This window comes from Hylobates moloch, unplaced genomic scaffold, assembly GCF_009828535.3.
Source record: "Hylobates moloch isolate HMO894 unplaced genomic scaffold, HMol_V3 SCAFFOLD_2, whole genome shotgun sequence".
NCBI lineage: Eukaryota > Metazoa > Chordata > Mammalia > Primates > Hylobatidae > Hylobates > Hylobates moloch.
The window spans coordinates 170053619-170074269 of record NW_026652277.1 but is presented as its reverse complement, the minus strand read 5'-3'; the positions used below and the strand labels follow the sequence as shown (position 1 = coordinate 170074269).

General features: G+C 38.7%; 1 protein-coding gene across 11 annotated transcripts in view; it reads left to right on the top strand.

Moving 5' to 3' along the window:
- Positions 1–20651, top strand: part of PRKN (parkin RBR E3 ubiquitin protein ligase) — a 1409627-nt gene that overhangs the window by 538755 nt on the left and 850221 nt on the right. For 10 of the 11 annotated variants that reach the window (XM_032162049.2, XM_058435658.1, XM_058435652.1 and 7 more), the window contains one exon: positions 14609–14730. In XM_032162049.2, coding sequence (XP_032017940.1) covers positions 14609–14730 — 122 coding nt within the window. The remainder of the gene's footprint in view (positions 1–14608; positions 14731–20651) is intronic. The other variant, XM_032162058.2, reaches the window with a different exon arrangement.

Sequence of the window (20651 nt, the reverse complement as noted above, 5' to 3'; positions counted from 1 at the left end):
GCACGTGCCACCATGCCAGCTAATTTTTGTATTTTTAGTAGAGGTGGGGTTTCACCATGTTGGCCAGGCTGGTCTTGAACTCCTGACCTCGTGATCCACCGACCTTGGCCTCCCAAAGTGCTGGGATTACAGGCGTGAGCCACTGCCCAACATGCCTCTCATTTTTATTTCAGCTTTGCTCCTGTATTCAGTGATGCCCACCAAAAGCTTCATCCTCAACTCCAAAGCCAATTAGATAGAATAAACAATAATTTCAATAGTCTTAATACTATTAAAATAAGATTCTCCATTTTCTTAATGATGACACAAACATGGTGGCTGTAATGTAAACTTCCCTGCATGATGTGGTTAAATGAAGATTTATAACCAATTTACATTTAATCTGTTGACAACATTCATTTAGTATCACCAAATAACAGAAGCTGAGAAACATTTAGTTTAGAATCCTGACACTGTAAAAATAATTATCAAATTGCATGTCATTTTAATGGGCCTGGAAGAACATTCCTCATTATATTGTCACAGAGATTAAGTTATTATAAGGCCAGTTGATTGTGATTTTATCTTTTGCAAGCTAAAAGACTTTTTTATACCACACCATTAGTTTCAAGTCTAGTTATTTGGTTCCTGCACATAATGTTGACTGTTTTTATTCATCAACACCAGGGAGAATGCAATAAAATGTAGCCTTCACCTTCAAAAGAATTTAAAGCCTGGTAGGGGAGATAAAATTATCTATGGAATATTGTGAGATAGAATGTAGCTTATGACCCCTAAGAATGATGTAACTAAAATGTAATGGGCATTTAGGGGGAGGGGATTTACATTAAATGGAGGAAGTAAGTAAGACTTCCTAGAGGAAGTGGTATTTCTGGGCCCAATAAGGTTGCAGATGGGGAAGTAGGATGAAATAAGGATTCCTAGATGTTGTTAGCAGGGATAAAGGATAAGGAAGAAAGGTGAATATTGCTTACTTATTGAGAGACAACCCCAAACTGGAGCCTTAACAATCTTCTCTCTCCTTAAAAATAAGACCCTAAAGTATAATTTACAAAAGGTAAAATTATAAAGCAAATATAAAGTGAACACATGTAAAAATTTTTATTTAATCTTTTAATGAATGAGGGACATCATAAGATACCATGACAAATTCAGAGAGCCTTGAGAAATCAGGGATCTATCTTTCTATCTATCTATCAACTAAGAAATTTTCACCAGGCCACACATTTTGGATGTTATCTGTTTCACTGGACAGAAATTATTTGCATATGTACTGGATAAAAGTCTACAAATATACAAGTAACTTCCCTGGAACCTTCGATCTGTGTCAAGAAGGAATTCATTCCCTTAGACCTGTGTTGCCCAAATTTGGATAACCACTGGACAGAACTGGCTGTTTAAATTTAAATTAAACAAATGTAAATAAGATTTAAAAGTGAATTTCTTAGTTTCAGGAACCACCTTTCATGTGCTCAGAGCCACAGGTGACCAGTGGCTGCCAACCCCAACCAACTACACAAAGAGAACCATCCAACCCTGAAGAAAGGAGAGGAGGCAGTCTGTGCTGTGGTTTCTGTCTTGACTCTCTAGGGGAACCATGATTCTGCTGCTCAAAACCTAGGATACTGGAGATACAAAACTTTAAGATGGTACAGCTGAAACAAAGTGCATGCAATTGGAAGTCACAGAACTCTGGGTGTTGAATTGGCCTCACCTCTAAACTTCCCTTCCCTGGCTTCAGGTGCCTATTTGTTTGATCTGTTCCCCTTTGAAGACCTTCCTACAGTGTCTCCTGGCACCTTGGTGTTCCTGTGTGTATGCTGCATGTCTGAGACCTGAACCAAGTTCCAGAGAGATAGGGGATGTGTCCGGGGTCACTGCATAACAGCACTGAGCCAACACCTTTTGATCTAGGGTGTATGGCTACCTTCTGGCCTCCTAAGGGTATATGAGTGGATGCACCTGGATAGAACATAGGATCATGGGAAAGTGAAGGAGAATAATTCCAGAACAGGACATCAAAGGACTTTCAATATAAGACTCTATTATAAAACTGCATATGGATTTACTTCTCACTATTCGTATGTGTGTGTGTGTGTGCGTGTGTGTGTGTATATATATAGGAAATGTTTTTACTATAGTAATAATTCTACAAAATTTTATATATATATATATATTTTTTTTTTTTCTTTTTAAGGTAGGGTGTCATTCTGTAGCTCAGGCTGCAGTACAGTGACACCATGTTAGCCTTGACCTCCAGGGCTCAAGCAGTTCTCCCATCTCAGCCTCCTAGCTATTCCTAGCTGGAGGTACAGGCATGTGCCACCACATTCAGCTATTTTTTTTGTTTATTTTTTGTAGAGATGAAGTCTCACTATACTGCCCAGGCTGATCTCAAACTCCTGAGCTCAAGCTCCACTTGTCTCAGCCTCCCAAACTGCTGGGATGACAGGCATGAGCCACTGTGCCCAACATCATTTTACCATTGTAAGCATGCTAGGCTCCTTCCCAGTTGTGTATGCATTGTGAAATACCCTTTACGGTGTTTCAGAATACATCTCAGTGTCATTCTAAGACTTGAAAACTGTTAAAGGGAAGCTTGTCTTGATTATTTTATTATTTTCTCACAAACTACTAGTGTTGAGTGCACGTGAGATTTCCCTCAATATTTGTTGTTAACATTACTGATAGATGGCATCTTGATAGGTTTTTAATATTCTTCTGTTTCCTTAGGACCACCACCCCACTTTCTAACCATCATTCTCCCTTTCCCCAACCAACCCGATCCTTTTTTCAGACAAGACTAAAGTACATTTAGAAAGCTAGATACTGTCTGATAAATTATCAATTTATATCTTCATTTTTTTCCTATTGACTGCTAATACAGTCATGCACCACATAAAGACATTCAGTCAAGGATGGACCACATATATAACAATGGTCTCATAAGATTTTAATTGAGTTAAAAAGTTTCTATCACCCAGTCATATCATAGCCCTCATAATGTCACATTACCTTTTCTATGTTTAGATATGTTTAGGTATACAAATACTTAACACTGTGTTACAGTTGCCTGCAGTATTCAGTACAGTAACATGCTGTACAGGTTCATAGCCTAGGAGCAATAGGCTGTACCATAGGGCCCAGTTGTGTGCTAGGTGTTGCCATCTCGGTGTGTGTAAGTACAGTCTGATGTTTGCACAATTCCACAATTGCCTAAGGACACATTTCTTAGAATATATCCCTGTTGTTAAACAATGCCTGACTGTATATAAGCATGTTTAGATTTCTCAAAGTTTGCCTTTTCTAGAGCCAATGAAGAATACATGCCGACCTGTGACTCTGCAGCATTCTCAAAGCCCGATTTTTTTCTTCTTTAGGCAGAGACAATGTCAGAAGTAAACACAAACATTACTGTAATCTGTAGCACAGGTGGAGCAACCTTCCTGTGTTTTTAAAATGTTGAGTTTAAACGAGCTTGCTTAATCTCACCAACTTCTTAATTATTTGATCATTCACGGAGTTTAATGTCTTCTTTGTACAACATTCTTTTTGGTTGAAGGTGGGGGTGGGGAATAGAAGTGAAACCACTGACATAAAACTTGCCCTTGAGAAGCTTCAAATCTCAGGGGAGATCTGACTTAAACAGGTGAAGTCACTGCGGAAGATGGGATAGCTCAGCCTGCTACAGACATTCAACTTGAAGGGAACTTACAGCAAGGAGTATTTAGGGTAGGAGAGAGGCAGCCCCTGAGTGAGGTCTTAGATGGATTCCTGGAAACCTTTTGACTGAGGTACTCATGATATAGAAAGACTTTCATGGTCCCACAGTGCCAGTGAAGAGTGTTTCAGCTGGAGTTATTTCAGTGCAGACTTTTAGAACAGTATGTAATTCACAGTCTTATCAGTCTTGATTAAAGGAAAAAAAAATCTATGTTTTCCCCCCAGCATGATGACATCACCATGTGTTTCTAACTTATCAGTATGCTACTAGAGAAAAATATTTCTTCTTCTCTTTTAAGAGGTAGTAGAGATTTTATGAATTTCAATCACTACCAAAAGCTTTTGGAAATCAATAATAGCAATGATCAAAATTTTTTAACATTGAATGTTTTGTCTTATTTGGTACAGGTGAAATAAGATGTTTAAAGCATCAAAATTTGTAAGAGGTTTATTTAATGTTAGCAGCGAAAATAGGAAATATTATACGTAAATAAAATATTTATACAAAACTGATTATATTGGCTATTGTAGATGAATAAAGAATGTGGGAGTTCAGAGGCTCACACCGAGTTGCTCTACCCTCTAATTAATACATTCTTCTGAGGGTTCATTTACTTAACAGGTTTTTCTAACACTTAGAACGTTTTAAAAAAATTTTCTAAATTATTTTTTAAATAGCAAGAAAAGTATTACTTCTGTAAAAATAAAGAAATTGTATTGATTCTCAGGTCATTCCATAGATTCCATTTCTTGCGATAACATTCAATTTGTAGAACATGTGGTAATCTTTGAAAATGAGACTTAGTTTTCCTCATTGGTAATTGCTGTACCTGCACATTCTTACTGAATGCCAGTGCTTTAAAACATTAATGGGAATTTCCATGAAACCGTTAGCACTGATTGCATGAGGGATGTGGGGGTAGCGAGCCACCAGCTGCAGTGGTGTTAGTGACTGCTGGCCTTGGTCCATAATTGCCGACCTGTGTGTAAGTGCCACTTTGCAAGAGGCATGGAATCAGTCCCCTACAGTATTTAGTAAAGTCCACCATCTGACTCAAGGTTATTGTCATGTGGTTAAAAGGAAAGCATGTACTTTCTAATCAGAAAGGCTTACCTGCAAATCTCTGATGACCCCGGGTGCTGTCTTGGGGACACCACTCAACCCATGAGCTTGTGTTTTCTTTGTTATATAATACTGACAATCGTACCTACCTTTCAAAGAAGAGTGGATACAAATTTAACAAGTCGGCCATTCATATTAAATTTTGAAATACGTATTGAATCCCCTTCAGTACCATTCCACAAACATACAATAAAAAAAGCTTTTATTTTGGAAATACTTTTTTTTTAAAGTATATTAGCCAACTTGAAAATTTTATCAACTAGACTAGATCATATAATTATTTATTATTTTCCTTCCTAACTTTTCTACAATCCACCTCTGTATCTCTTACCTCATAATAAAAAAGTGATTCACAGAAACAAATATGATTCTAGAAAAACTTAAATCAATTTCAGGACGTTCCATCAGGGTTTATGTTCCATAATATTATTAAATATTTAATTGTAAAGGATTTGGTTGGGAATGAAGTAATTTTAAAAAGAATTATTTAAGATTTGTATTTCCTCTATTTACAAAAATGCAGTAGATTTAAGATGGAAATACTGTCTAAGAATCAACATTTATAAAAGCAGGAAAGTAGCCACCTGAGGAAGTAGGAGGAGTAAATGCCTATAGCTTGAAGAATCCGTGGGATTAACTTGAGTTCAGAATTTTTTTTGGCAGCAAATACAAATAAACAACATGTGCTGAACATTCCCTGTATAGCAGACATTGTTCTAAGTGCCTCACCTCCAGTATCATTTTTAAAATCCTTACCACAGTCTATTGAGTTAGACACTATTATTGTCTCAGTATTGCAGATGAGAGAACAGGCATTGAGGGTCAGTTGATTTGCCAAAGGTGACAAGGCCAGGCCAGGGTTTGACATAGAGGTCGTGGCTCCAGAGAGGTGCTGCCTCTTTATTTTATTTTATTTTATTTTTTATTATTATACTTTAAGTAACAGGGTACATGTGCACAACATACCGGTTTGATACATATACATATGCCATGTTGGTTTGCTGCACTCATCAACTTGTCATTTACATTAGGTATTTCTCCTAATGCTATCCCTCCCCCAGCCCCCCAACCCCTGACAGGCCCTGGTGTGTGAGGTTCCCCACCCTGCATCCAAGTGTTCTCATTGTTCAATTCCCACCTATGAGTGAGAACATGCAGTGTTTGGTTTTCTGTCCTTGTGATAGTTTGCTGAGAATGATGGTTTCCAGCTTCATCCACGTCCCCACAAAGGACATTAACTCATCCTTCTTTATGGCTGCATAGTATTCCATAGTGTATATGTGCCACATTTTCTTAATCCAGTCTATCATCGATGGATATTTGGGTTGGTTCCAAGTCTTTGCTATTGTGAATAGTGCTGCAGTAAACAAACTTGTGCATGTGTCTTTATTAGCAGCATGATTTATAATCCTTTGGGTGTATATACCCAGTAATGGGATGGCTGGGTCAAATGGTATTTCTAGTTCTAGATCCTTGAGGAATCGCTGCACTGTCTTCCACAATGGTTGAACTAGTTTACACTTCCACCAGCAATGTAAAAGCGTTCCTGTTTCTCCACGTCCTCTCCAGCATCTGTTGTTTTCTGACTTTTTAATGATTGCCGTTCTATCTGGCATGAGATGGTATCTCACTGTGGTTTTGATTTACATTTCTCTGATGACCAGTAATGATGAGCATTTTTTCATGTGTCTGTTGGCTGCACAGATGTCTTCTTTTGAGAAGTGTCTGTTCATATCCTTTGCCCACTTTTTGATGGAGTTGCTTTTTTTTATGTAAATTTGTTTAAGTTCTTTGCAGATTCTGGATATTAGCCTTTTGTCACATAGGTAGATTGCAAAAATTTTCTCCCATTCTGTAGGTTGTCTGTTCACTCTGATGATAGTTTCTGCTGCACAGAAGCTCGTTAGTTTAATGAGATCCCATTTGTCAATTTTGGCTTTTGTTGCCATTGCTTTTGGTGTTTCAGTCATGAAGTCCTTGCCCATGCCTGTGTCCTGAATGATATTGCCTAGGTTTTCTTCTAGGGTTTTTATGGTTTTAGGTCTAACATTTAAATCTTTAATCCATCTTGAATTAATTTTTGTATAAGGTGTAAGGAAGGGATCCAGTTTCAGCTTTCTACTTATGGCTAGCCAGTTTTCCCATAGGTGCTGCCTCTTTAAGCCAAGATGGACATACCCCAGGCTATAGAGATGTCATTGTGAGGAAACTGGACGCATTATCTGCAGCATTGATGGTTTCTTCCATCTACATTTATATTATGGAGTTATTTCAACTTTTGGAAAGCTGTGACTTTCCTGGCACCACCTTAACTGTGCCCATTTCCTGGCCTGTGTCCATTTCTGAAAGAAAAAGCAACTACATTTACTCTTTTTGGCTTTGTACTTTGTTATTTATTTAAACCTAATTCTTAAATTTTGCTTCACTCTACAGTTTTGTCTTGGTATGGGAAATTTCGTTATTATTTCCAAAGTGAAAAATGAAAAAATAAATTGGCAACAACAACCCAAAAAATCAGAAAAAGTTATTAGATTTAATCAGCAGTTTTTGCCTCAGTAGATCAAATTATTGTGCAGATACGTTAATTAAAAACCTCAGCAAAAACTTGAGGATTAAGTTATAACTTTTAAGTTCAGAGTCTCCTTAGAGATTGCTAAGCATGTTTTAGAAGTATTTTTTAGAAGTACATTCACTGGATGGATGGTTATGTAATTGGAAGCTGTTTATAATATAGCATAACCTTGGTTACTCCACAGGAGTTAAGATTATGGCTCGTTAAAAGCATGGAACAGGCAGTTTGATTCAGTCGGGTGCAATAACCTGTTGGACAAGGATTGGAGTGAAGAGTGTTCATGTAATAACTGTCTTCCTTTAGAATAGTTCTACTTGTTGGTAAACTTAGAATTTCACTTTTTTTTCCTTAACATTCAGTTATACCAAGTCCTATATAAACATTTTTTTTGTTTTAGTTCTTAAATAAGTAATTTTTCTGATGTTTAATTTTACTGATTTCAAATATGATATCCCAACAATTTAAAGGGTGTGTGGTTGGTAAGAAAGATGTTCTAGATATTGAATGATCATGGCTGCATTCTATTTTATATTTGTTGCCCTGACACCACCATACTCACTTCAGTTTTCACCTCATTAAAAATATGGGAGAATTTATTGACCTCACAAATACCTATTGAGTGTTTATTGAGTTCAGGGAACTTTATTGACCATTTGGAGCATATGAAATAGAGTGAAGTGTTACATACAGAGAGGTTGTATCCATAGAAAAGATTGGACAGGTACAGAAAGGTCAAGGTGAGTGCATTGAGGGCCAGTGGTGTGCACACGAGGTACCATGAGCCTTCAGAAGGGGAGGGAAGGAAGTGTCCAGCTGAAGAGAGTGGTCCACTCACATAGTGAGATGGAAAGATAGGCACGCACAGGGCCACACAGTGAGTGGGATGTTAGGATGGTCAAGTGAATCGGTTGGCTGTATGACCTTTCCAGAGAGTGCTAACTGTGGCTCCCTAGAGGGAGATTTCTAGTGAGATAATGAAGCCTCTGTGTTTGACCTGCCCAGTTTAGCAACTTTTCCCCCAGTAACCTGTATAATGGTGAAATGGTCATTATCCCCATCTTTTTCTTTTTTTGGTTGGGGGGACAGAGTCTCACTCTGTCACCTAGGCTGGGGTGCAGTGATGGGATCTCAGCTCACTTCAACCTCCGCCTCCCGGGTTCAAGTGATTCCCCTGCCTCAGCCTCCCAAGCAGCTGGGACTACAGGGGTCCGGCCACCAAGCCTGGCTAACTTTTTGTATTTTTAGTAAAGAAGGGGTTTCATCGTGTTAGCCAGGATGGTCTGGATCTCCTGACCTTGTGATCCGCCTGCCTCGGCCTCCCAAAGTGCTGGGATTACAGGCTTGAGCCATTGCGGCAGGCTGATCCCCATCTTTTAGATGCTCCAAAGCAAGGCGTCCTTAGAAGAGGTGATTCAGGAAGTCCAGTCCAGATGAATTTCATGTGGAACCACTTTAGACTAATTTTGTACATATTGGTTAAACTAGAACTAATGAATACCTTCAGTTAACATGAAGAAAAATGGGTTCTCTCTCCATAATGTGTAAAGAAGCGCTTGCTGGACATCAGAGGTGGTGCTGATTCTACTCATTTGGTTATGTCCTTGTGGAGACGTGTATTCCAACAAATGTGGTCAAGCCCTGCTGAAGGCCAGCACCCAGAAATACAATAGCAAGAATCTTGACGGATGATGAGGTAAAAGGTTCTGTGCCCCTGCTGTTACTTCTGACCAGATCCCTGTCCCGGGTCCAGAAGCTCTGGCCATGCATCTATTCCACAGGAGACTCCAGGGCTCCACCAGAACTGAGATGACTCCTTGCGTGACTAGGGGCAGGGCTGAGCTGAGGGAATATGGCAGGTGTAACTGAGAAATGGGAGCTACTGACACCAGCAGCAGCATTCTTGATGTGTAAGAAAGAAGGACAACTCTGTAGTCAGGAGGAGGAAAGAGGGAAGGAGCTGAAACCACCAATAGCCAGGCTTGGCAATGTGGGGGGCTTTGGACATGGGCTGGGGGGACGCCTCATGCCAGCAGCTCCTTATCAGTAGCTGGTTCTGTGGTGTTGGTGCAAGCCAGCTGTTCAAAGAGGACAAGACTGCATTGGCTACTTTCCTTCTCTTAGATGTCATTTTTAGGGAAATATCATATGATAGTGGAAATCAAGGGCAGAAATCATACAAGAAGTGCCAGTCTAACTGTACCTTGAGCATATGGGTCAGATTTCAAAGGTGGTGATGGAAATGGAGATGGGGCCATTGCTGACCAGGTGCGTCTCAAGAATGGATCCCCTTGGTGTAGGAAATAGGGGCACATGATGGCGAGAAGCTTTGCTCTGCCTCTAGCACTACAGAGGTCCCCCCTGTCTCTGTCCTACTCCCAGTGCCACGAGTAAAACCTTCTTCCTTCCCCTTCTCTCAGGCCGACATTGTTTTTATATGAGTGTAGATTAAAACAAGCTGTTTCACTGCCCAGTGAGTCTCCGCATTGTCAGTTGAAGAGGGGGCCAGCCACACCAGTGTTTTTTTATTCTCTTCTGTGCTTTCTAGTTTGGTAGCTGCTACCCACATACAGCTATTTAAATTGAAACTACTTTAAATTAATAAAACTCACAGAGTAATTCCTCACCAAGTTTCAAGTTCTCCATAGGTAGTTGTAGCTAATGGCTACATATGCTGTGTATGTGTGTGTGTGTGTGTGTGTGTGTCTGTGTGTGTATATATATTAATATGAGATAGTGCAAATGGAGAACATTTTCATCATTGCAGAGAGTTCTCTTGGGTGACATTGTTCTACTTAATATTTTAATAGCTCGTGATAAATATCACTTAAAATCAGTCCTGTTCCTGCTGTTTTGCTCTTTTACAATATGTTGATACTGAACAGTATTTTACCAAGGTATGAAATATGTTAAATATTACTTTCTCCCCACCTAGAAAACAAATTATCCAAGCAATTAAATTCTCAGTGACAACTAGTGATGGAAACTTCTGAGGTTAATGAAAAGTTTCCATTAGTATCAGAATGACTCTTCCTAAGTATCCTGTCTTCAACCCTTAAGTCTATTATCTAAAATACATAAAAGAAAAATGATAACTGTAAAGATTATGCTGGTTTCTAAAAAATCCCAAACAAAATATACTGTTTTCAAATATTGGCTCTATTCAATATGTTGTAAATACTGTTATTTCAGCAACTTTTTTGACCAAGAAAAGAAAGGAAAAGAGAAGATTTGACTGAGTGTTCTGTTAGGCAAAGTGTGAGAGAAAACTAAAGAAGAAGATGGACTTGGCCGGGCGTGGTCGCTCAGGCATGTAGTCCCAGTACTTTGGGAGACTGAGGTGGGTGGATCACGAGGTCAAGAGATCAAGACCATCCAGGCCAACATGGTGAAGCCCTGTCTCTACTAAAAATACCAAAATTAGCTGGGTGTGGTGGTGCATACCTGTAGTTCCAGCTACTCGGGAGGTTGAGGCAGCAGAATCATTTGAACCCGGGAGGAGGAAGTTGCAATGAGCCAAGATTGCACCATTCCACTCCAGCCCGGGCAACAGAGCGAGACTCCGTCTCAAAAAAAAAAAAAAAAGAAAAAAAAAGAAGAAGATAGACTTCTCAGGCTAAGGAATGGTAGAAAGCCAATGGACCTCTGAATGGCCACAGTGACTCACACTTTAAAAGGGCCCTGAACTCAGTACACTTTTCTTTTTAACTTCTCTGCAGGAAAAAAAACAAAAAACAAAAAAACTTCTGAATGAAATTAACATATTTTATTTGCAAAATCATTACATGAGTAGACTTAACCTTCTGGCACATGACAAAATAATTATATAAGTTTGTTGATGTTTTGGGTTGGAGGAAAGAACTTGACCGTAGGCAGATATCCAGGAGAATTTGGTAAATCTGGGTTTATAAACATGAGCAGTTTCACTTTCTATAAATCAAGGCCTACAAGTGGATTGAATCCTTCATCTGATATTTTTTTCTAAATTGTTTTTTTCTGAGAAGTACAGTTTCACACGATGCAGCATTCCAGGAAGGCGTCTGTGGTCAGGAGAAGTTTGAGATGTGCTGTGCTTCATCCTTTCGTTCTTACAGAGTCACTCAGCTCTGAGAAGGGCTATGGTCAGGGGACTTGTTTAATGTGGCTTTACTTAGCACCACCTAAATTGGTTTGACCAGAGAATCCCCAATATTTTTGATTGTCATCTTTTATTAGTTTGCAAACCACTGTCGTTGTCTGTAATGCCTTCTTAAAATATACCTGATTAGTCTATGAATAGAACTACCAAAATAACCAAATCACTTAAAAAGCTAAATGGTTTTATATGAAAAACATCCCTAGTTTTAGGATGTTGAAGAATTTAGGGGTGAAGTACCATGATGTCAGAAACTTTATTACAGATCCTTCAACCAAATAGTTTATACATGTAGATTATGTGTACACAGCTATATGCACACACACACGCACACACACGCACACGGGGAATCCAAACATGGCGAAATGTCTGCAAGTGATGAATTACAATGAAGAATGTGATTTGTACGATTTTTGAAATATCACTCTATGTTTTAAAACTTACTATACAAAAAGAGGAAACTCTTGTGAACACAAACATAAGCTACTTTAGTTATTGGCATAATCAAGAAGCTACCATACAGAAGAGCTGATTAGGAGAGAAAAAGGATTTTAAGGTCCAAGAAGAAGTGAAAGGGTGAGATTCATGCTATTGACTAGAGACAGCTACATACCATGAGAAAGGTTTCTCAGGTCATTTTTGGAATTGCCTTGCCATTCCTCCAAGAGTTGTGACTCCATATTCAAGAGTTTCTACTTTAGGCCCTTCAGCCAGGCCGATGGGAACCTTGCCCAGAAGATTGTCGGGGTGTTATTTGTTTTCATGCCTGTCCAGGTCACAGCATGACACAGAAAACCTTGCCAACTTTTAATTGTGTTGTGTAGCCAAATAAATAGGGAAGCCATTCTGGAGGGGCTCTCAAGATTTACCTGATGCCCCAGCTGCTTGACCAAGTGGAGCCAACAGCTTGAAAAGTGCTGCAGCCAGGACTGGCCTGACCTTGATCTTCCTTAGACTGGCTATTAATCCCCAACTTGCGGCTGGGTCTGGAAAGCAATGTGTGTAATAGATTGCATGTCATCTTCTATGCTTCCAGGGCACAGACATTGGCATGCAGTATTTTCTGAATAACTTCTGAAGGACTTTAGCGAAGGTTGTAGCATTCAGAGGTGGAAAAGTTCCTTAGTTTTCAGATTCTGCGTTGATATATCATTAGCTGAAACAATATTGCAAACATCACTATTGCCTTAAGGGAGAGGGAAGAGTCATTTAGTCTCCTGCAGTTTCTGAGATGCTTCTTTTAATATTGTAAAACTCTTGCTAGTATGCTCTTTCAACAATGCTAGCGTGTTTGCAGCCTTGACTCCCCTTTCAAAGCTTTTGCTTTTCCTGTTCCTATTCTTCCTCCTTTTTTCTTTTTATTGTTTGACCTTTACAAAAGGTTATAAAAATTGTGAAATTGGATTTGTTCATATTGCTGATAAAGATTTTAACAGTAAAGGTTCCTACCTTCTTCACTAAGTGCTTCTTAGTGCACGTCAGAATTATCACAGTTCTTGTGATCTTTTGATACTCTGCATGTTACAAATATTTCCATTAACATTTACTCATATATTACAGATATTTCAGTCAGTTGTTGCAAATATTTCTATAACATTAATACATGGTTCTATGCTGCATTTATATTACACATGAAACATTTTATGTCATTATTATGTTTGCTAACAGCAATGTGATATTTATGTACTTGAATATCTTGTACATTAAGTCATTAAAGTTACACAGAAGTGTCAGAAAATAGTACTTTCACATCAATATAAACATGTATTTACATTTTATCTTCCATTTCCCACTGGAAACTAAATATTAATCTTTATAGAGTAATAATTATAAAATATATTGCAGACAAATGATAAAACTATGAAACTTTACGTCCTTGTTGTGCTTCAGGTTTTGCAAAGTATGGTCACCTGCAATATTAGCAAAGATAGCTAAACAAATGATAATCCAATACGTTTGCAAAAGCTTTTTGTAAATTTGTGAAATGAAGCTGCAAAGGACTTTAGAATCTCTCATTTTTTTTCATTATTTTTGTTCTAGTTGTTTTTAATAGATCATATGCATTTGTGAGGCTGAAGATTTTCATTCCAAGTGTTAAAAAAAAGTATTATCTCTAGATGCCTTTGATGATCATAGTAAAATTTCAAAGAAACTTTTATGTCATGATCTGTTACATTATCCACCTAGGTAAGGATTAAAAGAAAAAACTATTCAGTAATTTCCAAAATTTAGAAATTCAGGAAGGAGGTTGTATTTCTGGTAAGTGCTTCTGAATAAAGTTAATTCTTAACAGATATGGAAGTATAAGATGATTAAATTTCCCTAGTTTACAGAGTATCCCTGTGTGGTGACAGTTGAGAGAAATGATCTGAGATTGAACTATTGAATTAGTTGTTTGTTCACCTTTTACTCTTGAAAATGTATTATTTGAATGGTGTTTGCCTAGGTAGAGAGATCATAAATGAAATGCAAGCCATCCATTTCTGCACATAGCTGCTTGGTCTCTGAAAGTTCCTCAGCGTTGGCCTCTTTTCTTAATTTATGTGTGACTGTGAGTTAGAAAGTCATCCCTAGAAGCCCAGCAAACTGTGATCATATCATTTATATCATGGTAAATGGGCTGGGTTTTCTCTGTAGATAAGATATTATGAGGAAAAATCTATAGTCTTCAAAACTGTGTTCAGAAGCATGAGATAGAATTCAGGAGCATCCTGAAAGAATTCCTGTCATCTTTTAAAACTTCCACGGCAAAGGGTGCCTTTGATTTTACTGCGTTGCGGATACACTTGGCCGATTCTCTCGGCAGTAGGCTGCTTACTTTGCTGAATAAGTCACAGGGCTGTTGGCAAGAGAGAGAAAAGATTTCACTCTTGGAGCATAAAGTTAGATTTTCTAAATTAAATTGTTGTATTCTCATTGGAATATTTATTCCAGTAATGTTTCAAAATGTTCCTGAGGACTGAGTTTTAAAATTTGCCTCTAACAAGCTTTTAAAGAGTTTCTTGTCTCAATTTAGATTCAGCATTATTAGCCACTTCCTCTGCTTTTTCTTCTCCAGCAGGTAGATCCATCTACAACAGCTTTTATGTGTATTGCAAAGGCCCCTGTCAAAGAGTGCAGCCGGGAAAACTCAGGGTACAGTGCAGCACCTGCAGACAGGCAACGCTCACCTTGACCCAGGTAAGGAAATGCAGTGTCAGCATGAGACTGCCCGGAAAATGAATGTGTACTAACTAACACATTGCCTTTCAGTTTTTCTAATCGTGTATCACCCATCTTTGAAAAGAAAAGACATTCTTTTCTGTGGTTGTGGTAGTTAATGATAGCCGAAGTTTCATTTATGTGCCTTTGTCTTCTGGATTTCTTTCTGCTCCGTGAAAGTTTAGATTACACAGGGTCGTTTCCCCATTACTTTATCTAGGCCTGTGAAAGGAAGCATGGAGAGTGCTTTGGCAGCAAAAAGAGGTTGGGCTTCTGTTACGGTGTGATTAGAAGGGACCATTTAGGAAGCTTAGGCTGCTAGAAGTGTTTTGTGTCTTGATCTGTGTGATGGTAGCATGGTTATATACAAAAGTCAACATTCACTGGGCTGTTTCTTTAAGATTGGTGCACTAAACGTAAGTTACACCTTAATTTTAAAAAGTAAAAAAAGAGAGTATGGATCAGCAAACAGTATGCATATAAAGCAAGAGTCAGTCAACTAAGGTCTGCTGTGGCCACTGCTTCTTTCTGTACAGCCCATGAGCTAAAAATGCTTTTTACGGTTTTAAATGGTTGGGAAAAATCAAAAGATGAATAGCATTATGTGACCCATGAAATTTAGATTCTCATGTCCATAAATAAAGTTTAACGGAGAGCCAGCCCCACCCATTTCTGTACATGTTGCCTACGGCTCCTTTCCTGCGTTAAGTGCAGAGTGGAGTAGCTGGGAAGCAGACTGGGTGGCCTACAAAGCCTGGAATACATACTCACTGGTTCTTTAAAGAAAAGGTTTGCTGACCCCTGATAGAAAGTGTTAGGTTCCGGCTCGGTGGCTCCATGGGATTTGGCTGGATGTGATGTGGATGCAATAGAGGGCATGCAGGCCGAGCGTGTCCAATCCCTGCGGTGGAGAGAGCACAGACACAGAGGTGTCAAGGACACAGTGCTGGGGCAGTCAGGTGGGCAAGTGTGGATAAATACCCGAGGTGCCAGCCAGAAACCCCAGTGATGACTGGCATGTTCAGATTCTATTCTGCAAGCTGACGGAAACCACAGCAAAATTGTATAAACCGAGGTGATGTGTCAAACGCTGTTGAGGACAGTTCATCTGTGAGAGTTTGCCATTAGACTTGAAGATGGGGACAGGTTGAAGACAAGAGGCTAATTAAGGCACATTTCATCTGGTTCACAGATGAGGAGCTGAGGGCCAGGGTCAAGGTGGCAGCCCTGTAGAATGGGTGTTACGGGGCCTGTGAAAGAACTCAAAAGACCCACCTAATAAAGGAGAAATCATGGATCCATCTTCTCAGGCCTGAGAAAATGGTGGAATTACAGAAAGCTGTGATTCAGTGTTTCACTTTGACGAACATTTCAGCTGTCTAGAGAAATTCATTTATAGAGTCAAAGCCACACAGGAATGATGCCCACGGGGCTCTTTCTGGGACAGTTCTTGGGCAGCTCTCCTGCCGGGCAGCATGCTACAGGCCCAACGTCCCCCAGAGGGGTTGCTTCCACCTGCTCCTCTCCTCTGGCTTTTTCAACAGAAGACACAACCTCATCTACCCCAATCTGTGCCTAAGTCCTGACTGCCTTAGGTGGCATATATGACCTATTTATACCAACTTCCTGGTATTCTTGGTAAAAACAGCAATAAAAATTAATATTGAATTCCAAGCTAAATTCTTTTCAGACATTATCTGATTTAATTATTTCATAAGAACACTCTCAGTTAAGCATTGTTAGTAACCCTATTTTAGATGTGAGGATAATAAGGCTTAAAGAGATTAAGGCATTTGCCCAAGAAAAGAGGAACTTATGAGTGTGGACTTGGAGGTTGAACCTGGACTGTCTAATCTAAGCATTTAAGTCCTGCAGCTTGTTAGCTTTTTTTTTTTTTTAACACACAGATATAATTACGATAGATGTCACATACTCACATGTCCACAGTGATCACTCAGGTGATGAGAAGTTAGGTTAGATGTGGGCAGTAGGGGGCGGTGAGTATGGTAGTGGAAGGGTGAGGCGGAATTCCTGTTGAAAAGTCTCTTCTGCCAGTTGCTGGCAAGAGGTGAGAGGGCAACTCAGTATCGCTGGATTGTTTTCTTTTTAATCAAAAGAAATCCTCATCTGGAATTTTACATGGGATTTCTCATTTAATAATATGCTTTGTGTGGGAAAAAAATAGAAAAACAGAAAGAAAACCAACCTGTAGCATTGGCCTAAACATAAAAAACCAAAATAGAGCGTTGTGGGGACTAAATGGTACATTAATAGTAGGTGCTTGCCAGAGCCTGATGTGTAGTAATCCTCAGGAACAGTAAGGCATGGCTGAGAGGTGATGACTTGTGAGCCTAAGAGATGCTTCCAGAGCCAGTCTGCCCCATTAGAATCCTGACTTCCTTTGCTCTTACCTATGCCAACTTGGTAATGTCTATTCAGTGGTATAATAGCATCTATTTCCTTTCATGCAGATTAGCTTATTTACGAAGAGTACTTAGAACAGTAGCCAGAACATAAGTATTTAGAAATGTAAAATTCTTTGTTATTCTATTAATATTACCATTTTATGTATGTATGTATATGTATTTATATATACTCATGTATGAAATCAATCTAGGCTTTGGCTAACTGATCTCAGAGAAGTAAAACCACCCCTACCTCTACTGCTCTGCATGGAGAGGCTGTGAGCATTTCCATCTCAGGCTGAGGCTCTGTGATGATGTCATGCCACCCTGCTCCCTGGGCCCAGCATCCTGGGAGGGATGTTCAATCCCTGTGTTTTGTAGTCTCGGCTCCACCTCCATCTCCAAAGCCCAGTCATGTGACCACCTAGGATTTTTTTTTTTTTTTCTCAGTTCCCAGAGATGCTCCACCTTTGATATTTAAATTCATGCTGTTTCTTCCCCGAGCACTGTTTTCTGCTCTGCATATCATTGACCCTTCTCTGAAGTTTTTCTAGAGCTGTTGGCCTCTCCTCTCTTCATTTCCTACCCTGAGGGGCCAAAACGTCTACTCCGGTATTGCAGGTATCATTCACTTCCTGCCCTACATTCTACCGAAGTGTCCTTACTTGTCTGTGTCCGAAGAGCCTGTAAGCCTTGTTATAAGATCAGATAACTTTCAGCTTGGGTCTCTAGTTTATGTTTAACACCTCACAAAGTGCCTTGTCCATAGAAGGACACGAATCAAGTAATGTTGCATGAATGGCATTTGTATTTGAAATTTTCTATGTTGATTCCATGAATTCATACCCTTTAGAAATTCTGTCTGGCATCATATAATGAAATTAATCCTAGCAATTATGATGGCTTCACTACGGTGTACTGATTTTCTTCCTTATCTTTACATTCTTGTATTCCCATTTTTCTCCAATTCTCATGATAGTCCTGCAAAGTAGATGCTATTGTCCAGTGTTTTTACAAAAAGACTCCGTGAGGTTAAGTAATGAGCCCAGAGTTACACAGTTCGTAAATATCGAGGCCAGGACTGAAAAATCTACTTTGTATTTTTCCATAGCCCTGGCCTTTGCTAGGATATAGTCCTCACTCTACAAATCTAGTAATCAGTGTTCTATTTTCTAACTACTTCCCTTGTACTTAACATATAACTGAAACATACTCTTGAAAAAAATATGCGTATGGATTTAGGGACAATTAAATCAAAGATAATTTATATAATCCATATTTTAGTACAATAACTAGATATAGTGTAGCTGTATCTAGTAGAAGATCAGATGTTTCAATTTTTCAATAACAAAAATACACATTCAGTAACACCTTCAAATAATATTTCTGTGGATCAGCTGACCAGTCACACTACTGATTCACCTGCAAATTTAGGCTTTGCAATAATGGAGCAGGTGCTAAACTTTGCCAAGTGTAAAGATTGCTCTGTGAATAATAGGCAATTCTGAGGTTTCATTTTCTAAAACTTTATAAGGATCGATAACTTACATAATTGTCTTTGATCAGGAACAGAAATACAGTAAAACATCTTGTGTGGCTGACTAGTTATAGGTGAGCAGCATGTGGTTTATGTGAACTTCAGCAAGATTTTTATACCTAAGGAGGAAAACTGGAACCTGGTTAGCCACCTGGGTTATTTTTGAAAACATAATTGTATTTTTTCTCATTTGGAGAAATCAGTCTGCAATGAGATCCACTCATATCATGAGTCTAAATGGTAATCTTCTAAATTTTTTATTGGTGATTTGTTCTTAATTCTAACATTTCCTGAATGCTATTTAAAATTTACATGTAATAATAATGAGTTGCTTTTCACATGTGATGCTCCAGTTTAATCATGTTTCACATTTAATACGATACTCTAACAAATTGTAAAGGAAATGGATAGTTAATTTTGTCCTGATGTTAGGCATGGGGAACTGATGTCTGAAGTTTTCACCTGACCTCATAGGTAAGTTGAGAACCAACCCGGATTCCAAGTTTTCTTCATCTCCATATCAGAATATCCTCTTTCTTTCACGGTGACCTTGATCAGAGTTTGGACTAGACTATAATCCTTTAGAAATATGAACGCTTACTGGAAAACGGTGAACAATGGCTAATTGGCAAGCATTCCGTTATCATCTGCTTCTTCAAAAGTTATCCACTGAGTTCCATGCAGAAATGAGACAGAGTTGAACACACAAGGGAGGTTGTTTTATATGTGCATATTTAATTCTGATTGGGTTCCTGACCAATGAAATTAATAATTTAAAATAACCCATGTCATTGTTTCCTTGAAATATTTCGCTAGCACCAATTTATATAAACAAACCTTATCAGACACTGTATTAATTTTTAATTATTTTGACTGGGCTGGTAAGGTTAATTAGATTCCATGGCGATGGTAAGTCTGTCCCTTGGCATGATTTGAAAACCAAGCCTCCTCCTTCCCCTGAAGGCTTTTCACTAAATCCTAACAGTACTCTTTCTGATCATGGCTGAGGAGTCCTGTCTCTTGCTACTATCATCGTCTGGGCCATAGCCCATATTTCAAGTGACTTGTGCCTCCTCAAGAAAGCAAAGCCCCTGGGATAGGAAGTAGCTAACTAGTCTTTGGAACAGAAAATTGGCTTAAAATATAGTAAGGCTATTTATAGAGTGAAATACTTGATTGACTTTAATAATAATTAGAATATAGAATTGACATAGAAGTGAGCTGAGAGCACATACAGTGTCTGGTCTTGGAATATTTTCCTGGGAGCAAAATTCTCCAGGACTCTAGTTCTCATTAAGGTTATGAATTGCTAATCCCTCCAGGACAAACTCTAGGTAACCAGAGTTATCCACCATTAACATCTTTTTGTTTGTACTCAGTTTATTAGTCTTAAAATGAATCAGAAGCCAGGAGATTACTGTAGCCAAGAACTTTGGGTGATTTCCCCCCCGCTACAATCACTGTAATTACTTTATCTCAAAAAGAACTTTATCTTTGCCACTCTAATGAGATATTCTGCCATGGAATAGCATTAAAGCTAAAAAGTTTCTGATGAGAAATGGTGCAATAAATAGAGTAAGATGTAAAGTGCCTGGCATGATGGATTTTGTTTAAAATTGGTTTATAGATTAGGCACAATTTATGTGAGGAAATTTATTAAGAAATACAGTCTAAATGTATAATCATTCCTAAACTTAATATTTGTTACAGATTAATTGTTGGCCGGGAGTCTTCTTTACTTCTCTTGTTATCAAAATTACTCTCACATTTATGTAAGAAATTCAAGTCTTAGACTAGACCTAAGCTTACTTTCTAGTTTTCACATGGGGTGTTTTCACCTAAGTGTGTGATATCCCCTCTTTGCTTATTGTAGACTTGGTTATCAGGCATTTCAGTGCTTTTAAAGCACAGTGGAGGAGGCATTACACATTATTTTATGTTATTGACAGTATTTGTAG